We start from the raw sequence: 27493 nt of genomic DNA, 5'->3' as shown, positions 1-27493 counted from the left end.
TGGACTCAGCTTATAGTCTTCATGGGCTAAAATATATCCAACCCATTTTGGGGATTGGAAGATTTGATGTGCAAAAGGTGGGGTGCTGAGCTGTAGGACACGGAAGAACACTTGCTACTTACTAACCTCCCATTAACTGAGGTCTTTGTTGCCAGACCAAGAGGGTTCTTACCAAGAGGTTGCTTATTTGTGTACAATACTGAATGGATTTAAGGAGTCTAGATTTCCTTTTGAGCAAACAAAGACATTCCAAATCCCCCAGGCAATTGTCTGATCTAGAACCCATTAAGGGGCAGAAAAACATGTTCCTGAGGATCAACCACCCCCACCAGAGACCAGGTGGCTATAGTGAACCCTTGGTAGTACTTTGGAGGTACAACTGCTACTTTTAGTTGGGTTGGACCCAACTACATTCCCAATAGCATCCAGTAGTTCTCCTACTAATCCTTAGCCCACAATTCATCTTTCCTTGGGTTAACTGGGATATGAATGATGGAGGAGGCAGTTCTGTTTCAGGGGTTAGGGTGAAGCCAGATTTTCCTTGCATTATATAATCCTGGCTACCTGAGTTTCAAGGCAGAAATTTAGCACCTTCTAGTGGTGAATCTGAAGGAACCCTCCATGGATGCTCATCTTTGTCCACATCCTAAGATCCACATGGGCACAAGAGTTCAAGAGAAGGTCAATGAGGGAATCTGCTATGCCTATAGATGATGGCACACCATGCCCAGGACACTCAGGGACCTTGACCATGCCCCTGAACTTCCTGATTTGCTCCAATATGGCAATCCCTGCTCTGTGCTATTGTTTGGGGGAGGTCCTCTTTGGATCCTGCTCAACCCTGGGAAATACTGCCATCAAGTGACAAGGAAAGGCCAGCGGCCATTGTCAAACTGGTGGAAGGTAGAGCAGTAGTGGAGAGAGAAGGACTGCAGGGATGAAGGAAGGGGGAATTATGTGGGTTGTGTGGAGAAAAGAACCTTCTCAGGGGATGGCCTTGGTCCCAATACCACAAGTAGATGAAGAAGCAACTAAGTAAAAGGGTTGGTGACAACAGAAGAATCTGTCTTACAAGGCAGTGGGATAGGCAGCCAAGGCACTAAATGGTTTGGCACCTGGGAGCTTCAAGTAAAGGTAAGCATGATACCCGCTGCAAGGCAAAGACTCTGAGACAGACACTACCCATGGGCAGAGCCTGCCCTCACCTAGGGATAAGGCTCTGCCTGTCCCGAGGCTCCTGGGCCTCTACTTTTCCTCTTCTCCCAAGCCTCAGAGCTCTTTGAGGTGTGGTATAAAGGAATGTGACTGAATCTAAGGATAAAGATTCCAGAACTTCTACATACAAAGGCATGTCATTCTCTTTCAAAGGGGACACTTCAGAGGCTAACACAATGAATCATTGACACTTCCATGGCTTAAAACATTCTGGGAGCTCCTCTCTCTTCATCTGCCCCCAGGGAGCCCTTCTCTCCAGAGAAAATGGATTTTTTCTTTTCTTTTCTTTTCTTTTTTTTTTTAAAGTGGCACCTTTTTGGAGGACTAGCAGATCTGTGTCCTTGGGAGTAAGTTCAGTTTTGAGAAGTATCAAAGTCCCTTGGAGCCAAGTCTGGTGAATAAGACAGGGTGGGGTAGACTGAGTCGGATGATACCATCTGGGGTTAAAGGACAAGTTGTGGCCAAGTGATGAGACTAGTTTTGTTCTGTGACTGATGACCACTTACAGAGTTCCCAGAATGCCAGAATAGTCTTCCCCCTATCCTGATCCACCCCAATACCGCCAGGTGATTACTTAGAAAGATCATACAAATTTTGGATAAAGACAATCAGGCAAGTATAAAAAAAAAAAAAACCAAAATCAAATCAAATCAGTCATGTTACTTTAAAATCATATCTCATAAATCCAGTAGTTCTGATCCCCTACCCCCCACCCCAAGAAGTCAGCTGGGAATCTCTGTTGCAGGAAAGAAGGCATCACTAAGAGAATCTTTAGGGGATTGCCTGGTTGGGATTTACCTCTCTGTAATTGAAAGGGAATTCCATTTATTAATGATGGAAATACATTGTCCCCTCCTAGCACCTCTAAGGCACAGGATGGAGCTGTACCTTTTTCTGTGGTAACAGCAATTTTATCCTAGTTGTCACATGGTAAATGAAAATCATTGATGGGAAGGAATCTGGTTTTAGCATCCTTTTTTGGGGAGAAGAGAAAGGAAACAAAGCTAACCCCTCTGTCAGAGAGGGAAATGGTTTAAGTTTCTTGTACTGGCTCTCCTATCACTGAGATCATTGAGAGCCCAAGTCATTAATCAAAAAGGAAATTCACAGAAGCCTAGATCTTTTCCTTGCTGTTTAACAATAGGATGCGGGTACCATCACTCAATTCTTTCCAGAAAGCCATCTGAAACCAGTATCTAAAGAGATCCCACACACAGTAACAAACCTGCTCCTGTTCTACACTTGCTCTGCCTCTATGATAATAACAATCTCAAAAAATTTCTACTTCATTGGCAGGAGCCAGAAGCAACCTTGTCCTCACTAAGAAGACTGAAAAAGAAAAAATAAAGGGAAATAGAAAGACCAAATGGATGTAGGGTAAGGGGAGAGCAAAGAGAACGTTCAAGATTTACTCTCTTCTGCAGGTCACTTCCTTCCCTGAGTATGATTTTGGGGTCTTCCCTCATTCCCAACCAAAACAGAGTGAGCCTAAACAAACTAAAACTTCTCATATCCTTAAGGACTAGCCCCAGAAGATGGCATCTGTCAGAAGAGAGCAGCACTGGGCAGGAAAGAAAGGGGGAAATATGAGAAGCCAATCCTTTCCAGAAATCCTCCAGAACCTGGGACAATTTATCAGCTGTCCTTCTCTCTGCATCTCCCCTCCTTGACAGAATCTGGAACTACTGGCTTTTTCTATCTGGAAATGTAAGAAATAAATGCCCACTGCCAGGGCTAAAGCACCTACCCCAGAAAATACAAGCACGAGCTCTCACAATATCCCCTTGGAAAATACTCACGGCAAACAGCTTTACATTATTCTACATTTACACAAAAATAGATTTTTATATATATATGTATATATTTATAACTGGTTACACGATGGACTCATAAATTCAGCATCACCGGTATCTCTTGGCACAGTTTGTCACCTAAACTCGGGTCATCTTCCATCTCATCCTGCCCATTCCAAAAGTACAAAAAAATCAAAGGCATTTCCTCTCCAAGGGTAGTTTCTTAAATACAGTCCTGTCACTGGAAACACTATATACACAGATCAGCGATGCCTCCTCCTCCTTGTCATCGTCTCCCATGTGAGTAAGGGATAGGATTCGGGGCATGGATGCCGCATCGGGCACAGGAGGTCAGTGGGGTCGGCTGCTGGACTCTGAGGCCTGCCTCTTGCGGGAGGGGGTGTAACCATTGAGACAGTTGTTGGTCTGGCGCTTGGTGAGGCCTCCATTCAGGATGTCTTGGATGTGCTGAACGATGAGGTTGATGGCCACTGGAGGGGCAGAGAGGATAATAAAAAAGATCAGGAAGCTCAGAACAGTGTCTAAAGCAACATGGCAGCATATCCTGAAAACTGTTATGTGTGATTGGGAAAATAAAATATCTTTGAATTTTTTAAGTTAAAATTTTTAATTTAATTTTAGTTAAATTTTAATTTAGTAAAATTTTTAAAATTGGGGATTATAAAATCTTGGAATGTTTTAAAAAGTTAAATTTTAATTTAATTTAGTAAAAATTAAAAAATTTGGAAGAGTAAAATATCTTGTTTTAATTTAATTTTTTAAATAAAAATTAATTCAATACAATTTTTAAAATTAAAAAAATATGTCTCCTCCCTTTACCCCTCTGTCTCTTGTCTCAAAGGACATGACTCACCTATGTTATCCACACCTCTGGGAATAATCACATCAGCATATTTCTTGGTCTATGAAAAAGATTTTTAAAAATTAGCATGATGGAAGAATTCAGAATCATATTATGGAACATGACTTACTCTCTGAGCATAGAATGTAGAGATTCCAGAGTCTATGGACTTCCACTTCTTAATACCTGTGTAGTATTGAGTAAATGCATTCCTTAATTTCTCTGGGCCTTGGTTTTAACATCTGTGAAATGAGGGACCAGGTGATCTTCCAGCTTTATAACCCATGACCTTATAATGAGTTCTTAGGCAATAGTTTCTTTGCTGCAAACTAAGAATTTTACAGTTTAAAACCCTAAGCTTTATACAGGCAAATTCTGGCCACTCATATTATATTAACTGATTCCAGAGGAAAACATACATTTTGAATGGACTTTATAAATAGATCAATGCTGATGGGAGTGAAAACATTGGTTTTAAGTGCTCTGTCGATGCAATTTGCATTGTAAGCAACTCATTTCACTGAGGACATTGTGAAATATCACTGGTTGTACATAAATTATGTCTATAATTTTAAAAGTTTATGGCAGACTGCTGGGTTTATACCCCAAAGAGATCACAAGGAAAAAGACTTGTACAAAAATATTTATAGCTGCACTCTTTGTGGTGGCAAAAAATTGGGAAAATGAAGGGATGCCCTTCGATTTGAGAATGGCTGAACAAATTGTGGTATCTATTGGTGATGGAATACTATTGTGCTCAAAGGAATAATGAACTGGTGGAATTCCATGTGAACTGGAAAGACCTCCAGGAATTGATGCAGAGCGAAAGGAGCAGAGCCAGGAGAACATTGTATACAGAGACTGATACACTGTGGTACAATCGAACATAAGGACTTCTCTACTAGCAGCAATGCAAGGATCCAGAGCAAGGCTGAAGGACTTATGAAAAAGAAAACAAGCTACATTCAGAGGAAGAACTGTGGGAGCAGAAACACAGAAGAAAAACAACTGCTTGATCACGTGGGTTGATGTGGATATGATTTGGGATGTAGACTCTAAGCGATCACCCTTGTGCAAATATCAATAATATGGAAATAGGTCTTAATAGATGACACGCATAAAACCCAGTGGAATTGCACGTAGGCTATGGGAAGGGGAGGAGGGGAGGGAAAGAACATGAATAATATAGCCATGGGAAATTTTTCTTAATCAATAAAAATTTTTCAAGAAAAAAGTTTATGGCAGAAAAAATCAAGGTAGCTCAGTGGATTGAAAGTCAAGCCTCAAGACAGGAGGTCCCAGGTTAAATTTGGATTCAAGATTTGTCCCTAGCTGAGTGACTTTGGGAAAGTTACTTAACCCCCATTGCTTAGCCCTTACCACTCTTCTGACTTAGAATCAGTACATAGTATTAATTCTAAGACAGAAGGTAAGCATTTAAAAAGACCTCTCTAAAAGTTAAAAAAAATGTCATGCTTGGTAGAAACTGATTGATAGGAGGTAATTTAGAAATAAACAGTGGCTGAACAAAGAATTAAGAATTTCATTTGATTTTATCTGGCTGCCCCAATCAATGAGATAGCTTTATATAAAATACAAGTGATTGATTTTTTTTTTAAGTTACTTTGGGGAAAGTATGAGAGAGAGAGAGAGAATATGGAAGACAAAAAAATTTAAACGAATGGATTATTGTTTACATAATTGAGAAAAGAATAAAATACAAATTAAAACTAAAAAAAAGTCAAGTTTAATGACCTATACTCAAATCGGCTAATTGGCAATCTCTTGATTTCAAGTTAATTTGGCCCAATCTCTTACTCTCAAATTAATTATTGACATTTAACACTGTTTACACATTCATTTGCTATGCACATTAGAATTCAGCATAGAAAGACAAATATTTATCTCACTAACAGATGATTTGTGGCCAAAGAAAAATGTATAAACTGTCCAGTAAAAAAAAAAAAAAAAGGACAAACAAGGGGTGAACCATTTTGCTTAGGATTTCACAATGCAAGAAGAAAACAGAAATAACAGTTTCTTCTCTTAAGGCAAGAAATAGTAGGAAGTGGGGGACAAGGCTGTGAATAAGGGCTGTGAACATGAAATATTGTATTCATCTGGAAGCTCTAAAGCATATTCTGAAACTAAGTATCAGTGATTTTAGGTTTTTACCTGCCCCCAAACCCTTCTAGTTTTGTGGATGGCTATAAGACAATTATTTTAACAGGAGATTTATGTTCCCAATTACTTTCTGCTCAGACTCACACAAAATTCAACAGGGAACAAAAAGAAAAAAAAGAAAAAAATGCTAATTTCCTAATTGAAAAATTAATTATGTTTTATCTGAGTTCCAAAACTAAACAGAAATACACTTTCTCTGTGTGTTTTAACTCAACAACAAGGATCCATCCAAGCAATAACAGCATCATCTTTTCTCCATAGACTAGACCATAAGTTCTTGAGGGATGGAACTATACACCCTTCAGTACATATGTTGTTCTTTACACATAATAAATAGCTACTGGTTGTAACTAATTGTACATTTGATGCTTGGACAAAAATGGAGAGTGAGGGTTGTCACGGTATAAAGATCAATGAGAAACTCCCTGAAAAACAATTTGAAGCAATAATCCTAAAAGGTCTACAATAGACTCTAAGACTGCTGAATTAGAATTATATTATATAAAAATCTTCGCCAGCCACTCTTGAACCAAATTCAACAGACATTCTATTTCCTTTCAGTCCCAGGCTTACAATAGAACATGCTGGCTTACCTTGAGTATTTAATAGCTAAATGGGAGGGAAAAAAGAGTTGGGTGGCTGGAGAAATGGACTCAACCAAATTCTAAATTTCACCCATGTGCCTGGCAAACAAAACAACCCAGAGTTTAACTCTACTCACGTTAAGAAATATAGCAGCTAGGCTGGCTCAGTGGATAGAGAGCCAGACCTAGAGACGGGAGGTCCTGGGTTCAAATCTGACCTAGACACTTCCTAGCTGTGAGACCCTGGGTAAGTCACTAAACTCCCATTGCCTAGCCCTTATCCCTCTTCTGCCTTAGAACCAATATGCAGTATTAATTCTAATTAATTCTAAGACTGACGATAAGTCAAAAGGGAAAAAAAAATGTGGTCAATTTATGGAGGAGAAAGGAACAAATATTCCCATGGGCTTCAGTTATTACATCTGTAAAATATGGGCCTAGGTGTCCTCTCTTAGCTTTATAACCACAATCCTATAATGAGTTTGTGTGTAATATTTCTTTTGCTGCTAAGAATTCTACAGCTTAAAAACAAAAGGCTTATACAGGCAAAACTCTGGCCAGCCATGTTAAATGATTCCTTGAGATTTTCCCTATTTCTGATCTGACACTGGAAATTACAACTGGTTTGTGGTGATTTTCTAGAAGTTAACTGGTATCTCTTTAATCAAACTTTAAAAACAAGATTTTTTTTTAAACAAAGTTTTATGAAAGGGAAGTGAGGGTAAAGATAAAGACTTTGTGATTCATTCTCTAAAGGGATAAATAAATAATAAAGAGTCACAAATATTGGCTTCACAGATCAAACAGCTTCATCACTCTTTAGAAGGATGGATGCCTTTCAATTAGCTCCCAAGAGATGTCACTCAGGAGCTAGGCCAAATTGCCATCCCAAAACGGATTGAATAAAATAGAGCTAGAATGGTTAGAAACAAAATTTTATGGGTTTGTTTTTTGTTTTTCCTCCAAAGCCAATCAATATCTCTACTAGGATGGATAGGGGAAATCTCTTACACCAAATACTTGTCTTTCCAGATCACTCTCATCCCATCACTCCCTTGTGTACCAGGAAGGTGAGTACACCTCCAGGGTTGAGTTCCAGTTCTACAGAAAAAAAAAAAAAAAAAAAAAAGACTTTCTTCTTGAATGCTTTAGTCAGTTCCTTCACTGCCTAGTTGGAGAATTCACAGGACTTGTCCACGGCTAGAATTGCCAAAGGACTAGTCAATGGCTCTGTGCCAAGGGGGAAGCAGGGAAATTTTTGAAGCAAGCCCCATGGTACAAAGCTTATTTCTCCTTCCCAAATTTAAACCATCTGCTTTAGAACATCAAGTCAGAACCAAAGAAAAACAAACCTGCAGAACTCATTAGGGAAACAGATCAATATGAAACTGAGGAGTTTAATGTAATTATCCTACTGATCTTCAACTGAGTGAATAGAAGAATACCAGATCCCCCGCCAAAGAGGTGAGAGATCAAGTGACACCCAAAATTCCTCTTGGGGTGGATACATTCAGCCTTGCCAGTCAAGAAACTGGTGGAGAGAGAGGCCAGCATGTGAGTGGCTTTGTTTGCATTATTAAACTGTAATTCATAATTCAGAGAAGGGAGAAGGAGAAAGCAAGAACTTACTGGCAAGCAGAATTCCTCAAAGGCAGGTTTGACGAATGTAATGTACTGAGATAAGATCTGTTCAAGGTCCCTCCCTCTTTCGCTGATGTCCCTTAACACTACAAGAGAAAGGAAAAACAACATAATCAAGTCAATGCTGCACTGGCCAACCCTTCCCTCCCTTCTCCCTCCCTTCTCTGTGAGGCCGGATGGGCTCTGGCACATGGGGAACATTAGTGTTCAAAGAATAATCCAGGTGCAATTTGAGAAAAACTAAATTTGCATTTGATGTCTTAGAACCAAGAAAATCCCCAAATAATAATAAAAGAGACCTCCCAAGGTGGAACAAGCAGCCAAGTGTATTTCTGCAACATTCTTCATAGTTTGCAATATCAAAAATGACCCGTTTCAGACAGTTGGGACTCTGTTCTGCTAGAAAAGTAAAGAGCTACTCCTGCCTGCACATGAAAGCCAGGCAAAGGGGCAGAGAGAGAAGCTGTGACACACACTTTCTGTCTCTCTCTTTCCTCTCTCCCTCCATTTCCTCTTCTTCCCAGCCCATCCCCAGCCTGGCCCCATAGAAATCATTCATCCTCAACAACCCCTCCTCCAAGAATTTCCTGACACCAATGACAAATCCATCACTATTCTGCCCTCCCATCAACACCATCATGGGCAGTTTATAATATCTTGTCACACAACACAAGCTTTGCTCAAAGGAAGCAATTTTTGACACCCCAACATCATTCCTTCTGAGGGGGCATGTTATAAAAACAAGCTTTCAGCTATCCACATATAAGAAAGAAATATAGGAGTCGAAATCCAGAAGAAAACATGATATATCACTTGTTTATATGGGTATATGATTTGGGGTTTTGATTTTAAAAGATGACTACTACAAAAATGAATAATATGAAAAAAGAATGAGTGATGATAATATATGTATAACCCAGTGGAATTGCTTGTCAGCTCTGGGAAGGGGACGGAGGAGGAGGGGGGAGACAACCAGAAATCATGTAATAATGGAAAAAAGATTTTAAATAAAATTAAATTTAAAAAAAAAGCAAATGTTCACAAATATACTTGATAAAGGAAAAATTTAAGAGAACTAAGTCAGGTGAACCTGTGGCTGGGGGGCATTGGGAAAGGAAAAGATAAGGCAGGGAGAGAAAAAATGCTTTTTTATTAGAAAATAAAATAAAATGAGAAACTGATGCATTAAAAAGATCCTCGATGGATAGAGGATGGGATTAGGGTGGGGGCACACTAGTCTAAACTTTACTTTTGCTAAATTGCTTTTCTCTCTTTATTCCAGGAATTATTCTAGGGATACAATGGGAAATGAAGGCAACTTTATTTTTTATTTTATTAAAACCCTACCTTCTGTCTTAGAATCAATCCTGGGTATCAGTTCCCAGGCAGAAAAGTGGTAAGGGCTAGGCAACGGCGGTTAAGTGGTTTGCCCAGAGTGACTCAAAGCTGGGAAGTATCTGAAGTCACATTTGAACCCCAAGACCTCCCATCTCTTTGTCTGGCTCTGAGCTGTGTTATTTTTTAAAAAGGAAGTATGAACTGTTCAGAACTGCCGACACTGCCAAATACAACTATGATAAAGCAAATGACACTTTCCCATACCAATTAAATGTTTACAAAATCCTTTTTCCTTATAACAATCCTGTGAAATAAGAGGACTTCCCCCATTAGAAGCATGAGAACACAAAACTGGCACAATCACTTGCTGCTCAATATGCCCCTTCCACCTTCTTGTTCTAACTAATCTGACTAAATTTGAAGCATCCTGAGGTCACCAAGTAGTGAAAAGAGTAGACTCAGTAAATGTTTGTTGAATAAAAGAATCCTACAAGGAAACTTTATCTCATTCTCAAGTCTAGATCCCCAAATGGTTGGAGGGTGAGGGCACTTTAAGCCCTGGGTTCATCAAAATGTCAATTCATATGCTTTCCCTGACTACCTTATTAAGTCAGCTTTCATGGAGGAAAAGAAAATTGGGAGGGAGAGAGAAAAGAGGTGGAAAAGATCAAAGAATAAGATTGGTTTGTGTTGCTCTTTGGTCCTCCTTTTTCCCATAGATTAAAGGTAGCATAGAGAAGACCACAGAAAATTTTTGATGAGAGTCCCAAGGCACCTCTGACTAAACCTAAACAAACTTCTCTTTTATTTAAGGGATTCATTACCTTCTGTATATGTTTTCATATTGATATTTCACTGAAATCCACTATCACTTAACAAGATATCTAATTTCTCCCAATAAACGCCTATAAGGCACCACTCTTATTGTAGAGCTCAAAGTCAGGCTGTGTTTCACTGGAAACAAACCCATGTAAGAGTTAAATAAAAACAGAAATGCATCTGAATGATCCTGTATGGAGAATGGGAGACATAGAACAGAAGCGTGAGGGAAGAAAGGATAAAATGTCCCCATGTATCACTTTTGAATTCCTACAAAAAAAAATTTTTTTTCCTAGCTCAAGATGGAAGGTAACAGGGAGCTAGATTACTCAGTGAATAGAACTCAGTCTAGAGAGAGGAAATCCTGGGTTCAAATCTGGTCTAAAATATTTTCTAGTTGTGTGACCCTGGGCAAGTAATTTAACCCCAGTTGCCTAACCCTTACATCACTCCTCTGCTTTGGAACCAATACTTAATATTGATTCTAAGACAGAAGGTAACAGTTTAAAAAAAGGGGTGGAGGGGTAAAGTGATTTGTCCAGTTGCATACAGTCAGAATAGAAGATGCAGGGCTTGAATCTAGATCTCTGTGGCCACATAGTATAGATTCTAAGAGAGAAGGTAAAGGTTTAGAGTTAAAAAAAGAAGAAAGGTTAACAGACCCAGAAATATCCATGAAATGTAGCAATTTTCCTGGCAGAATTCAACAGCCAAGAAGAAGAGGAATGAATAACTGCATCTGCTGTTTGGACCCAGTCCTTTCTGGTCTGATAAAATGTACAAGATTTAAAACATGAGATGGCCATCAAGAAAGTCAACATATACCCTCAAAAAGGTTGTCATTTTCTAGGTCTTTCCAGATTTGTCCTCAACTCTTCTTTATCACATCTTCAAAGTATAGGACATCCACATAAAAACTGAATCCTCTCTAGAATTTCATTCTGGAACTTCCCTCATCCTCAAATATTCCACCACTCCTGCTGCCTCCTCACTGGAATATTCCTCTATCCCTGCTTCCTCCTCACCCTCATCCTTCCATCCCTGCTGCCTGCTGAACCTGGTATATCTCACTATATCTCCTGCCTGGAAATATCCCCCTACCAAGTGATGCTTCTTCATCCCTCCTCTTTCTGGTGAGTTCTAGTCTATTTTCATTCTTCTCCTAACCCTGTTTCTGATTTCCTGGACTTCAAGCCATGCTATGTTCCCACAAAGTACTTTCATCTTACTCCCCTTGACAGAATGTCATCTTCTTCCATTAGAATATAAACTCTCAAGGGCAGAGACTTTTTTTTTTCTCTTGTATTTGTATACTCAGCATACTGACTGGCATAGAGTTCATATTCAATAAGTACCTGGTTCTCTCCTTTTTCTAGAATTAATAGATTCATAAAGAGTAAATGCTTTGAACACAGCAAGAGGATGTCAGGGAGAATACAGCAGAGAGAATCAGTCAAGTCATGATGAGTATCCTGTTCATTGTAAAAATATTCTGTGTTACTTGGGATATGGCATTCAAGCTTTCAATGACTTCCTCCAAACAGCTATTCATTCATTCAAATATTTAATAAGAGGTTACTCTCTACAGAAAGAGAGTAAATATAAAGAGAGATATAAAGCTTGAAGACATGAGCTTTGCTTACATTCATTCGAGTAGGAGAATAAGACATAAAAACAGTTAACTACAATATAGAAGAATAAAGTTTTTTCAGGTCCAAAAAAGAGGGCTGTTATAGACAGAGGGATCAGGAGAGGTTTTATATGAGTAGTATTTGAAACAGGCTTTAAAAGTTAACAGAGGCTGCATGAAAAGAAGGTAAGTCTGGGAGTCAGAGAACATGAGTTCAAATACTGGCTCTGTCATTTACTAATATTGTCTATACCAGTGATGGGCAAACTATGACCCGCGGGCCAGACAGGGTCGCCTAAAATGTTCTATCTGGCATTATTTCTAATCTGATGAATATAATTAGTAGGATACAATACAATGAAACTTCGAAAGAGTTGCCTTAGAAATAGACTGACCGATGAGCATTTCCTTTCCTTTGGTTCCCTCTTTAAAAGTTTGCCCATCACTGGTCTATACCAATGGCAAATTACTTTATTTCTCTGAGTCTCCATTTTCTCATCAGTAAAATCAGAGGGTTGGACTAGATGACCTCATGTCCTGGAAGCTCCATACATGTGCACAGTCCTGCTTATGATTCTCATTCTGTCCCATTCAAGATGGCAAAGGAAGAGAAAAGTAAAAAGAAATAGTAGAATATGTAACAAATTTTATATTTATGAAGTCAGTAGTTCGAGAAAAAATACTACAAGAATTGGATCCAATTCCATGCCTTGCATTCTGGGGAAGGGTTCAGAAAGAGTCAGATTATTATTAGTTTCTTTAAGTCTAATTTGGCTCTATTCATATATCCTTAGACAAGAGATATCAAGGCAAGAAAGTAGAAATACAATTGCAAAATCATTAGACAACAAAGACTGTCACTAGACAACAAAGACTGGAATCAAGTTACAAGTTCCCTATGAGTTTGTTTCATGTAAATTCTGAAAAGTTATTGAGAGATATTCTAATAGGTTGATGTGAGAAATTTAACTATATTTGATACTGTATTAGGAACAGGTTAACCTGAATTAAATGTTAAATACTTTCAAGTATTTGCTTTTAATAAAAGGTGCAATTAAATATTGTCCTCTTATGATTTTTAAAAAACCTCAGGTCTTTCTTTGGAAGTCTAGGAAAACACACGGTTAGGTTTAAAAACAAAAAAAGAAAAATGGAGGAAGAAAGTGAACTGCTTCTTCCCGCCCTGTAAACACTCCTACACATACCTTCTATCCTATGTTGCAAAAGGCTGTTTCAGAAACAATAAGCTGGAAAATATCACGTACACACTGGAAAGATATTGTGCCAATGGATGAATCATAAAAACTATGTGCAAAGGGAAGGATTAAAGAAAGGGATCCAAAGTCTATTCAAAGAATAAGCTAGATGAGGAAGGAAAAATTCTCAGTTGTCTCACTCAGACAATTAAGAGCTGGAGGTAACTCAAGATATTGTCATTTTCAGGCTACTCCATCATTTTAACAAATAAAAAAAGTAAGCCCTGAAGAAATTATGAGATTTGACCAGACTCATGTGACTAAGATGGCACAGAATTGGAGATTCCAGATTTCTTGCTTCCAAATCCAGACTCTGCTTAAGACTGAATGGAGACATCCAGAAAAGGCAACAGATACAAAATTTAGTCAAAGAGAGCCTAGAAAGAATAAAAAAAAGAGGAATAACAGATGAAACAACATTTTTCAGATATATTTCTCTAAGGAAACATGCAGGAGGTGGAAACCTAGAAAGCATCAAGGAATCATTTTACAAGATAACTTGGGAAGAAAAGAATACCAAAAGAAACTAAAAAATAAATTGGGGGGGGGGGGGGGGGACGGGCAAAATCATTATCCTCTTACCTCACAAAAGGAAACTGGAAAGACACTACACTGCCAGCTGTACTCCCCTTACCAAATCAGTTTGAGTAAAACAACAAAAAAAGATTTGACTCAAGAGGACAAGGTAGCTTTAGAGTTCTCCTCCAACACTGGATCTCTTGTGCGTGTTAAGCTCATACAAGATTCCTTGCTACTTGTCAACAGAAATTATCCTGTTCAGTGACCTGATTATTCCTTTCAAGTATAGCATAAAAGAGATCTGGGTCTGTTGGACAGCATGCTCACATGGTTATCTGCTCTTTGAATGGAAACGCTAAGGTCACTTTCACCTCTAACATTGGGTAACCCTATGATTATTCTTCATTCATCCCCTTCTCTGAGGCTTTGACTTCAGCTCCAACCGCATGGGCTGGGCTGGCAATGACATCAGCCAGAGCCCATGGTCACCCAGCCCAATATTATGTTCGGTAACATAAGGGAATTTACCCTGGTGACAAATCCAATGACCTCAGGACATAGCAGGGTGGGGAGACAGACAGGCACATCTATACATGCAAGTTTGCAAACACACACACACACACACACACACACACACACACACACACACACACACGACTTCTTAAACTGCATGTTCTCTTTTAGCAGAAGAGACCCAAAACATGGCACCATCAACCATCAGGAAAGATATAACTCAAGAAACTTTCTAACTCTCCTGCTAGGTAGTAGCATCACTAAGAAAGGGCACCTTCTCTTCCCCCTAAGCAGTATGGCTTTAAAATCAGCAAATGTTAAAGTCAGAAATACCTCATTTTACAGATAAGGAAACTGAGGCTCAATAAAAGCTAAAGAGTAGCAGAGCCACGACTAGAACCCACGGCTCCCAACTCTTGCTATAGCACACTGCTTCCTCTGGAGAGTCACCTATTCCTGATTCTAATGCAGGGGAAAATCATGTATTTATTTCCCTATAATCCTCTATCCTTCTTCCCCACCCCACATTTGGCTACTAAATTTAATAATCTTTGCAAAAGCAGGCAGCATGGCTCAGGGATAAAAAACATGGGCTATCTCTTAAATACCTAGATTCACATACCCCTGATGCGTGCAGTATTTGGGAGACCTTAAGGTTTCCTCGTGTGCAAAATGAATGGGTTAGACTGAATCCCCTTCTAGCTGGAGGGCTATGATTCTCTCCACATTTCATCTGCCTAAAAAGCAAACTGAATAGACCCTGAGAACTAGAATGACAGATTCAGGGGCTACCGACAACTCGGTGCCTGGAATTATTAAACTCATAGAAAGCACTTTAAAAATCAACAAACAAACAACACACATCCACTACATGCCAGGCATTTGTGCAAGGTGTGAGGATACAGAGGGGAAAAGGCAAATTTTTTCCCAAAATAGCAAAAGAAAAGTGTACATGTAGTTAATGCAAGATCATTTTTGAAGAGTGGGGCACTAGCAGCTGAGGGGAAAACCAGAAAAGACCTAACATAAGAGATGGTAAGCACACAGAAGAAAAAAAAAGGGGGGGACTAAACTATCCATACCCCATACAAAGAATATCTCAATTACACCAAAATATTTATAGCAGCATTTCTGTTGTAGAAAAACAAAATAACAGAAATAAAGCTGATTAGTAATAGCTAAATAAATTGTAGCATATAAATGTAATGGAATATTACTGTATGTTTTAAAATGATAATTATAAAGGCTACAAAGAAGCAAAAGATAATTTCTAGGAAATGATACAAGCACAGCCATGGAAACATCCATTTATTACAACAATGTAAATTGAAAGAATAACTTAAAAAAACCTTTTATATTATGTAATTATAAAGACTAAGCTTCGTGCCAAAGAAGAAGTGCAAAGAAGGGTGTGCCTCCCTCCTCTTCTTTATAGAATTGTGAAGCACTCCTGGATTTGGCTGATTTATCAATCTGTATTGCTTAACTCTACTTCCCAACCCTTGGACCCTTCTTTGTTGTTGTTGTTGTTTGTTTGTTTGTTTGTTTGTTTGTTTGTTTTTAAAAGATGATTTGGAAAAAAAATTGATATAGGAGAAAACTTGCAGAACTTCTCTCTAGTCAATGTTTAGGGGACAAACTGTTCTTGATTCAAAACACCCTGAAGCTAAATGTGCTGATCTTACTCTGATATTCCCATTAAGGACACTATTGGGAATGGACTATTTAGCACAACCCCTTTCTTGTAGGCCCAAATGCCAGCTTCTTATGTTACCAGGCAATGACCTCACAGGGGATTTATCATTCTGTACAGAATGACTGATTAATCTCATCTCTAATGTCACCAGAACCATTTCCCCACAAGGACACTCTGGAATAAAGAAGGCTCTTCTGCCTGCAGGTGAGCACATCCAAGCTATGCACTCCTGGAGGGAAGAAAATAGGTTCCTTAAGTCTATAACCCTTATACTCAGTATGAAGGAGAGGCTTTCAGACCTACCTCTGCGGGAGAGTCGAGTATCTGCATCTGTGTCCACAAAGAGCTTCATCTGGAAAAGGTCTCGTACCTCCTGGGAATAGAAAGCCAGGATCCCTTCAAAGAGCACCACATCAGCAGGATACACAGTCACTGTCTCCTCTTTCCTGCCAGGCACAAGGCAGACCATGAAGCAAGGTTAGACAAAAAGAGAGAATCAAGAAAAGGGTATTACAGGATCTAACTAGGAGTTGAGACCCTACATTTGGTGACTGTTCAATTGCTCAAGTTGTGTCTTGACTCTTCATGGCCCCATTTGGAGTTTTCTTAGCAAAGATACTAGAATGGTTTGTCATTTCCTTCTCCAGCTCATTTTACAAATGTGGAATCTGAGGCAAACAGGGTTAAGGGATTTGCTCAGGATCACACAGCTATTAAGTGTCAGAAACCAGATTTGAACTCATGAAGATGAATCTTCCTAGTCTCAGTACAATCTACTGAACCCACCTAGTTACCCAGTCTGACATGTATAATTTAAGAGAAGGAAATATACTTTCAGTAATTCAATAATCAATACACAAACAGCAATAGAACCAATATAATTGTGAAGATGTTTGTAGCTTGAAAATCATACAGTATATGTACTACCTTAGTGGTACATGACACTATATAACCCACCTTAGAGATCAGATAAACTTAACTCGCAAATTTTATGGAGCTCATAGACATTAAGTGACTTCCAAAAGATCACAACATCAAGGTAACAGCTTCAAGAATGGAACCACCAATTATTAACTCAACATACTTTCTGTCACTCTCCACTATAAGACTACTGCTTCATTGCTAATAACTAGTTGCAGTAGCTAAGCATTAAACACTGTAAATTAGCAATCAACAGTTCAATGAGAAGGATTCAAAAGGAACAAACTAATCCATAAAATTTTAAATTAGGAATTCATTTCATGTTAGCATATAGGGAATGCTAGTCAGATTTGGCAAAGGAAGGATATCAATCATCTACACATCATCTGATTTAATCCCTTTATTTTACAGATGAGGAAAGAGATGAGACTCAGAGAAAGTAATGACTTACTTGCCCAAAATCATTCAGGTAGTAATGAAGTTGGAATTCAATCAGTTAATTATAGTTTTGGAGCAAAAGGAAAAAAAAAAAGACTTCAGCAGCCATCTAGTCTAACCCTATCACTTTTATAGATGGAAAATTAAGGAACTTGCTCCTCAAAGTCAAAGGATCCCTTCAAAGATAGACAAAGAAATGGCAGAAATAGGATTCAAAGTCTCCCAAATGGAGTGTTATTTCCACTGAACAATACTGCCGCAAGTTTTAAGAAATTTAGTCTAGATAAATGAATGATATCAGCTCCCATAGATTTAATTATCATCTCTCTGCAGATAAACCACAAATCTATATAGAGCCCCACTCTTTTAAAACCTGAGTTTCAATCCTGTATCACAAAATGCTTTTTGGTCATTTCAAAACAGAAGTCTATTACCATCTTCCTCAAAGCCACTTACATTTCAAAGTCATTGATATCTATCTATCTATCTATCTATCTATCTATCTATCTATCTATCTATCTATCTATCTATCTAAGGTTTATCCTACCTCTCCTTCTTGCTTACAATCCTAAACCTTGTTCTTTGTCTGTGACCCTCAATCCTTCCACTCCTCAGTTCTTTCCCAGATTAACAACCCTGTACTGGCTATGCCATCTTCTCTTGAGTGCCATGCCCCCCCTCCCTGTCAATTCCAAAGTTTTAGATTAGTCTCACTATCCATTGCCTTTATTCCTACTTATACATTGACAAGCAAAGCTGAAGAAAATCATGAAACCAAATTGACTGGGTCCACTACAAATTGATACATAATCTCAACTGGGCTTTCACCATGGCAAAGCTTCCTAAGTGATTCACTATCCCATTGAACAAAGAAGCTCTTATAAAACTTAAAATCATCCCTCAAACCTCCCATATCCCTTGCCCATATAGCTAGGAATCTTGCCTCAGGGGGGCAGCTAGGTGGCTCAGTGAATTGAAAGCCAGGTCTAGAGATAGGAGATCTTGGGTTCAAATGTGATCCCAGACACTTCCTAGCTGTGTGACCCTGAACAAGTCATATAACCCCTACTACCCTAGACCTTAGCCATCTTCTGCCTTGGAGCCAATAAACAATATTGATTCTAAGACAGAAGAGTTAAGGGTTTTATAAATAATAATAAAAAATAAATGTTTGAACTAGAATAGTGATTCCCAAAGTGGGCACTACTGCCCCCTGGTGGGTGCTGCAGCGATCCAGGGAAGCGGTGATGGACACAGGTGCATTTATCTTTCCTATTAATTGCTATTAAAATTAAAATTAATTGCTATGGGGGCAGCTGGGTAGCTCAGTGGATTGAGAGCCAGGCCTAGAGACGGGAGGTCCTAGGTTCAAATCTGGCCTCAGACACTTCCCAGCTGTGTGACCCTGGGTAAGTCACTTGACCCCCATTGCCCACCCTTACCACTCTTCCACCTAATAAGTCAATACACAGAAGTTAAGGGTTTAAAATTAAAAAAAAAAAATTAATTGCTATTAAAATTTCCAGGGGTCTAAGTAATATTTTTTCTGGAAACCACTGGTTCCCAAGCTTTTTTGGTCTACCGCCCCCTTTCCAGAAAAAATATTACTTAGCTCCCCCTGTTACATACTATCACCATCCCCTTACAGTTATTCACCACCCCCAAATGCACCTGTGGTCATCACCGCCCCCCTGGATCGCTGCAGCACCCACCCTGGGGTGGTGGAGCCCACTTTGGGAATCACTGAAGTAAGTTTTAACTAGGGAAATGTTCCACCTGGGTAGTGTTATTAGGCTGCCGGTGGCCAGAAAACTAATTACTTAGCGAACTAAAATAAAAAGCTCTTATTGATTTAAGAGTTTATATGGTGACCCTATGCTTTGGAACAGCTAAAAAAATCAAAAGAATTAAGTCCCTAATCTGATTAGGAACTCTATAGTTCTTAATCAGATAATTAAGGACATGTTACTTTCATTGAATAGATAGGACAAGCCCAAGAAACTAATTATTATTATTAATAAAATATTTATAGTTTACTAATGCTTGCTATGTGCCAGATACAATTCTAAGTGCTTTATACATATTACTCAATCCCCATACCAATCCTAGGGGGTAGAGATTGTTATTATCTCCCCCCCCCCTTTTTTTTTAACCCTTAACTTCTGCGTATTGGCTCCTAAGTGGAAGAGTGGTAAGAGCTAGGCAATGGGGGTCAAGTGACTTGCCCAGGGTCACACAGCTGGGAAGTGTCTTGAGGCTGAATTTGAACCCAGGACCTCCCGTCTCTAGGCCTGACTCTCAATCCACTGAGCTACCCAGCTGCCCCCTATCTCCACTTTTTAGATGAGAAAACGGAGGCAGACGAATTGCAGGTCTTAGGAATAAATGTTCATTTCTATGACCCCACCACCATACACACACACACCAGTTTTAGGCAGAGACAGATGAGGTCCATTGCTAATGTGCCCACAGCAAACAATGAATATGTCCCATTAAAAACCCACCCATGAACCCTTTGTTTCTCATTCTTAAACTCAACCCACAGGAGGCAGTACAGGTCCAAGAACTGCTTGCCCACTGGGTACTCGGAGGAAGGGCAGAAATCCCCTGCCAATCAAGGGCTAGAAGCAGGAGGACGAAGTCTCTTACCGGGAATGGGAAACAAAGTCGTACACAGGAATCTGCACTGTCTTTCCTTCTGTAATTTCTTTGAGAGTTTTGAAGATGAGCTCATTGTCGAAGGCATCTAAGGAAAGAGAGGTGCTCCTGGCTCAGCCCCACACTCCCATTAAGCCTTAATCATATTTTAAAATGTTATGGATACCCACAAGTGTTGGGCATTTACTGACTCTTCTCCCCATGAGGTGCTCAGGAGACAAGCATGCAATAACCAACACTGAAAAGAGGGGCCTGGCTGTATCCCTCTCCCCCACCCTGCTTCTGGGCAGGTGCCGTGAGTGTGGAAACTGCAGAAGAACATCAGACTTCAGGGATACACCAGTTAATCTGGAACATTTCGTTGCTCTTTTTAAAATTCCAGCTTTTCTTCCCTTCTCTACCAGCTAGGAAATAGGGACATTGGTGTGGCTAGATAGCAATGGGAGGGAGGCCTTTGAGCACCTCTGATCTGGAAGAAATCTGGATGTCTGCTTTGCTAATCAATTCTTTTCTATCCTGGTCTGCTGGGGTAAGACTTATTGGAGGGCCTGAATGTGGCTATGAGCACATAGGTAACACAGGGTTCTTCCCAACCAACCTCACACATGTGGGAGAGGGACTCTCTCTCTCTTTCTCTCTCTCTCTTTCTCTCTCTTCCTCCTTCCCACTTTCTCCTCCCATCTCATCCCTCCCTCTCCTTCTCTGTCCCTCCCTCCCTCCCTCTTCTCCCCACCCCAACTCCAAACTAACCAATGCCACTCCCTTACCTGGGTGGTCAAAGTTGAACTGGCCCTTCAGGGCTTTGGCCTTCTGTTCCATGGTCAGCACCCGGTAAAAGCTGTCCTGACTCAGGATAACCACCTGCTTCTGGTGATAATCTACCTCATTCTGACCCAGCAGCTGCACAATTTTGGAGCACACTGAAGACTGCAAAAGGAGAACAAAAATGTGCTGGTTAGGTCACAGAGGAGAAAATTTACAAAGGATGAGAGAATCTCATCTCATTTAGCTGGAAAGCAAACTAAAGGGTGCCAAGAGGATCTTTGTGGATGCTTCTAATTCTCTACTTCATTAGTTTATACAGATCTCAATAACCCATAACAAAGGTGGAATAGGTTAAAAGCATAAAAATTTTTAAATTTTCATTTTGGCTTGATTGACTTCCTTTTATCTTTGTTATCTCCTCAGCCCTGGTGTAAGATATAAAGACAATGAAGCTGTACAACAGAGGGCAAAGGCAATAATTTACACGCTGCTTTGAGATTTGCAAAACAGTTTTTCCTCATAAGAATTTGGCTGTTCTATGGTCCCATTTTTCTAGGTGAAGAAATTAAGAGGTCTAGACTTTCTTGGGTTAAAGTGACCTGATATGACAAGTCAATTATTAAATTCTAAGGCAGAGTTTAAAACCCTAGATCTTTTGACTTCCCGTTCAGTATTCACTGACAGTATGCTACTTCTTTCCCAGAAGGGAGGGATGGGCAAACTCCCAAATAATGTGCTAACTGAATAATCGACCCTAGGTAACCAGGAAATATAGACCCCTCTCTGGAACATTTTTACTCTTCTCCTTGATAATGCAGCTGGATGATTCTTTTATGCTGTTAAAAGCCCTGTGTTTGTGAGGTCTAACCCACAATGTCATCCTCTATTTAAGCCTATTCCTTTTTTTTTTTTTTTTAAACTCTACCTTCTGTCTGCCAATACACAGTATTGACTCCAAGATGGAAGGTAAGGTTTTTAAATTTAAAAAAAAAAAAAAAAAAAAAAAAAAAAAAAAAGGCATTTTAAGCTTTGTTTTCTGTTTCCTTGAATTTATGAATCAATGACCTCACAGCCAACCCCACTAGCCCCCCCAAACCCTAATTAGGAACCAGAGCAAAGTAAAAAGAACCACTGCATCTACAGAGTTGGAAGATATAAGATTGGATTAGGGATCTGCTAACAGTGTGCCTGAAGGAGAGCCACTCACCTAACTGGCCCTTAGTTTAGTTCCTTGGTTACATACATAAAGGGGATGACTGAGCAAAACTTTGGGGAATTGGACTAAACAGAAGTCCACTGAGCCTGCCTTCAAATCAGTGACTAAAAACCTGAGTGAAATAAAAGGAGAGAAAGAGAAACCTGCAAAAAATCAAGTAAAGTGTTTTATTAACATCTTTCCACTAATATATGCACATTCTTGCCTGTAAATTTTTACATTGGGTATCTCCCTATGTATTTAATTCATTTAATTATTCTCCTCTATAATGTACATAGAGGACTATGTTATTTTGAAGGTAAAAAGAAGCAAAAACCACATAGTTCAGTGTCTATTAGTAAGGGGAGCTTTTTAAGTAAGATATTTTATCAGACTCCTCTAAACAATAAATGGAGAAAATATAGAATATTTATCTCCCAAAGTCTTAAGCAAAGTTTTAAACTTTCAATACCACCTCTTCTCTCCCACCCACCAAATATTCCATTTAGTTGTTGGGATGCCCTATATAAATGATTATCTAATAAGCCTATGCTACCTGACCCTTGCTCTCTAGAGGATACTTGAAAAGACAAACTTCCTCATTTTGCATACAAGGAAATTTGAGTCTCAGAGAAGTTACTCAACTTATCCAATATCACAAAAAGGTAGTTGTTGGAAGGGTGAAAATTTTAACTCAGATCTTCAAATCTATATATTCTATGTCTGTGGTTTTTTTAAGAACCAAATGTAAACTTGTATATACTAAGAGTCAACTTCTTTGAAGAACATGGATTCATAGTTTAATAGTCTCTATTTCTAGGATGCCAGGATGGAGAGAATGGAGACAGTATGAATATAGTAACCCTCTAGAACTTTTAATTTTATCCCTTTTCTAAATGAAATTAAGAATGGAACAATATTATTTTAATTAATGAAAAAGTTCAGTTCAGTCCACAAATGTGAAATTCAAAAAGTGTTTTTAGATTAGTTCTCTTGCTACAACTGGAATGCCACCAATGAAATTCACTTTTTTATTAGTAAGTTAATCAATCAAATGTTTAAAGGCATCCCTGAAAGACAGGAGTTATTCTCAGAATTGTATCATAAATTGAAGAGAGAGAGAGAGAGACAGAGAGAGAGAGAGAGAGAGAGAGAGAGAGAGAGAGAGACAGCATTTTATAGTGAGGAAAGTAATAGGCACACATACAGCCCCCAGAGAGGTCAAAAGAAAGAAAGAATGGCCCTAAATATCAAAGTATTTCTAGAAGGACTTTTTGTGGTTGCCCTTTACTTGGGAATAGCTGAACAAATCATGATTAAAGGTCATGGCATATTACTATGCTGTAAGAAATGCCAAATATGAGAAATTCTAAGAAATACAATGACACTTTCATGAACTAATACAGAGTAAAATAAAGATGAGAATATGAACCTCAATGACTACACTAATGATAAAAGGAAGCCAAATTCTGAGTAACTGTCATAAACAATTTTGATTCTAGATAACAATGAAGCATGGACTCCTCAATAGAAATATGAGGATCAACAAGTTTCATAATGATAACTTTCATGTTTCATAATGAACACTGCCAAACATGGTCACTTTTTATGAATTTCTTAACTTTCTCTTTATTATAAGAATTCCTTTCTAGGCTGGGGTAGAGAAGAGGCTCTCCTAAACTAGATCTGAAGCTCCATGTGTGTTTAAATCTCTACTTTGCCTGTGATCTGTGCTTCATCTGTAAATAGATGAGATGAATACTACAGTGACTTCCCATTCTTCTATCACAATTCAATCATCAGTTCCACTTTATAGACAGAAAGTTTAATGACACAAACATTACCCAAAGAAAGACAAATAAAGGCTAGGAGAGGATGAATTATGAGATCTCTAGCTACATGTTGAAGATGTCAGTATACCCTCTATCCTCTGCTGTACCAATGAAATTAAAAAGTCCAAATCAATTTCATATATTAATATATGGTTAAATACATATTCGTACACAGACCAGTAGTAGTTAGGCAGCTTGATATATAGTGAAGACCTGAATTCAAAATTGGACCTTTTAGACACTTATTAGCTATGTGACCCTGAACAAATCATTTAACCTTTGTTTGTCTTAATCCAGTGGATTAAGTTCCATGGGCAACATTAGGGTATTATGTCCAAAAGGTAATGAAGAGTTGGACACACCTGAATGGCGGAACTATATGTATAATTATTTATAAAGCCATTATATTATAATATCATATATACAATAATGTTATTTATAGTATACATATATAAACACATTCAGACAGAAACACATACATTCCCATAAATGATATGAAATATATGCATACTTTTGGTATCATACACATAAAAATGCTATGTTTGTCCACAGTGGCTAGTACTACCTGGAAACACAAAGAAGCCAATTTTCACAATGTGTACCAAGCAAGGAACACAAATTGCTGTTCCGTTCCAAGTGTCAAGCCTTTGTAAATGACAAAAGAACCTTTATTGTCCCCTAAGCAGTATTGTTTCTGCCAGGTTCTTATTCTATTTGTTGAATAAGGATCATTATCTCACAATCCAAAGTAGTTTCCTCTAGGGAACCAAATTCAAACACCTTTACTTGGCCAGCAAGGCATTCCAAAACACCTTTCTGGCTTTATTTCACCTAGCACTCTCCCCTGACTCCAAGGAATGTCTCCCCTCTCCCTTTCCACCTGTTCAATGCCACCTCCTCCACAGACCTTCTTGATCTCCCTTTTCAATACATGTCTCTTGACAGTTTGGACTTCCCAAAGAACTTTTGTTTGGTTTCTCTGTTGTAATGTATCCTGTGGCCCTATACATCATTGTCCTGAAGCCCAATACTCTACCTCCATGATGACAGAGGACACTATGGTTTAAGTATTACATAAGCAACTGAATCCCGTTGCTAATATTTCTTGACTCAAATGCTAATTTTACTCTAAGGTACTTTTTTGGTTTGATTCTTAGTTTTCTGTTGCTTCATTTTAACTAACAAAGTATTTAGATATTAAATCTATAAATATATAATTTTATAAATTAAATAAATTAAATAGGTTAGGTAAAGCAGAGGATGGAGTGATGGGCCAAGAATCAGGAAGACTACTCTTCAGGAAAATGAGTTTTTTCTAGGATCAGGCCCTGTTCTCTATCCACTCTGTCACCTCGCTAGTCTAAACCTTAAAGGCATTATATAAAAGATCTGTTAGGTACTGTATACCCAGATAACAGTGCCAGGCCTGGAGTCAATGAGTTCTGAGTACAAATCTGTATCAGATGCGTACCAGCGATGTGACCCTGGGCAAGCCCTGTTTACTTCCTCAGTTTTCTCACCTGTAAAATGAGCTGGAGAAAGAAATGGGAACTACTCCGGTATCTTTGCCAAGAAAAATGACTCCCAAATGGAGTCATGAAGAGTAGAAATGATGCAAAACAAACAATCCACCTATTTTCTGGCTCCTCAGGAGAATGTAAGCTCCCTGAAGACAATAGTTATGTCATTTTAGTTTTTTCATCCTTAATAACTTACATAAAGTAGGTGCTTAATAAATGCTTGTTAAGTGAATTAAAGAGACCTCAGTTATTCTCAAAAAGATCTAAAGGGTGGTGGTTATCAAGAACACAGAGGAGATCTTGAACTATACTGAACTATATTCACAAGAAGGGTAACCAAGATTGCAGAGAAATAGGGAGAACATCAAGGAATCTTCTGTCACCCACCCTCCAAAAAGATCTAAAAAATACACCAGATGAAATTCTTATCAGGAAATCCAAGGGGGGAAAATCACACTAAGTCATATTTCCAGCATAGTCTCAGTTCCAAATTGCTGCCTAGCCTGAAGAGTAAAGGGAAACCACAAAGACAGGAATCTCAGATCAAAGGGAAGTATCCATTTCTATTACTCTGAGCCAAAAGAACCTTTCCAGTTGGCTGTTAGGGGCTGAGTCCAATAGTGATTTAGAGGAACTCCAAATAGAGCAAACCCACAGATATGTAGTTCAGAACCAAACCCAGATCAGGAAATCTTAAAGCTCAGATGCAAGGGTAAGGGGTGGGAATAAGACTTCCACACCACTTTGGAAGTACTTAAAATTTACAAAATTTCCAGCCTAAGTTGTCCCTGAAATCCTGAAATAACACTTTATGCCCTGAGGAAAGCAGCAGGAGGGTCAGCCCTTTCAGATCCAAAAGAATTGTACAGAACTCAGCACTAACAAAGTCCAAAGTCAGGAAGCAGGCTGGAGGAATGATAAGGCAAAAAAAGAATCCTACTACAGAAAGTTATTATGCTCAAGAGAGAAACTCAGAAAAGAATTACTCCAAAACATCTACAAGCAAAACCTCTAAAGAAATCATAGTTTGGGCACAAATTCAATTAGAATTCCTGGAAAAGATGAAACAAAGAATTAGAAGAGTTTAAGATGTTTTATCGATGAACTGAGAGTGCTTGAGGAAAAAAAAACTGAGAAGGAAATAAGAATTATGAAAGAAAAAACGGAAAGAGAATTAATGGCTTAGAACAAGAAGTACAAAATCTTGCCCAAACATCAAACTCCCTAAAAACCAGAATGGACCAAATGGAAGTCAATGATTCCATGAAGCAATAAGAAAATTCAAAGTCTAGAAGAACAGAATGCAAAACAGAAAAAATTAGTCACTTCCTAAAAGAAATCCCCTAATGAAAAAAAAAAAAAAACTCCCAGAAACACTGTAGCAAAAATCTAGTTTCCATAGCAAAGAAATAAATGGTACAAGCAATTGAAAATAAAGAATTACAAGTAGTAAGGATCCACAAGTAAGACTACACATGACTTAGCAGCTACAACTATATGGTTATGGAGAACTTGCAATATATTCTAGAAAGCAAAGAATATAGGCTTACAACAAAACTGAGGATATTCCTCCAGGGAAAAATGGACCCTTAATGAAATGAATGACTTCCAAATATTGCTGATTAAAAAAACCAGAGAGCTGTGGAGACACTGTAAAGTTCAAATACAGGAATGAAGAGAAACAAAAAAGATAAACAAAAATGATAAATATAAGGATAATGTTTATATTCTAATACAGGAAGATGATATATGTATCTCCTCTGAACCCTATCACTATCAGCAATCATAAAAGGAAGTCTAATTAGAGGGCCAGGGAGTGGCTCAGTTATGTCTTGATGGCCTTAAAAAAAATAGAATTAAAAAGGAGGAAAAGAGGAATACACTGGGAATTGGGGAAAGAAAGGGTAAGGTTAGGGGAAAAAGATCTTACATAATCAAATGCCTAAGTAGAAATCTATACAAACAAGGAAGTTGTGGGAAGAATCAGTGGCATCTGAACCACTCTCATCTCAACTGGTCAAAAGCAGGACAAACACAAACACACACACTCACCCATAAAGTCAGGTTAAAAATACAGGAAACAGGAGAGAAAGGATAGGAGGAAAAAGAGAAGA

At 38.6% G+C, this 27493-nt stretch overlaps 1 protein-coding gene across 1 annotated transcript in view; it reads right to left on the bottom strand.

Moving 5' to 3' along the window:
• Window positions 1-3157: 3157 nt before the first annotated feature.
• UCK2 (uridine-cytidine kinase 2) overlaps window positions 3158-27493 on the bottom strand; it is a 74857-nt gene continuing 50521 nt past the window's right edge. The window contains exons 2-7 of the mRNA XM_044672556.1: window positions 20835-20994; window positions 20059-20155; window positions 16354-16496; window positions 8268-8365; window positions 3883-3931; window positions 3158-3499 (exon numbers count right to left, since the gene is read on the bottom strand). Coding sequence (XP_044528491.1) covers window positions 3360-3499; window positions 3883-3931; window positions 8268-8365; window positions 16354-16496; window positions 20059-20155; window positions 20835-20994 — 687 coding nt within the window. The 3' untranslated portion in view covers window positions 3158-3359. The remainder of the gene's footprint in view (window positions 3500-3882; window positions 3932-8267; window positions 8366-16353; window positions 16497-20058; window positions 20156-20834; window positions 20995-27493) is intronic.

The sequence above is a fragment of the Gracilinanus agilis genome, chromosome 4, assembly GCF_016433145.1.
Source record: "Gracilinanus agilis isolate LMUSP501 chromosome 4, AgileGrace, whole genome shotgun sequence".
NCBI classification, from domain to species: Eukaryota; Metazoa; Chordata; class Mammalia; order Didelphimorphia; family Didelphidae; genus Gracilinanus; species Gracilinanus agilis.
The sequence above is the reverse complement of the archived record's forward strand: the minus strand, read 5'-3'. Positions and strand labels throughout refer to the sequence as shown.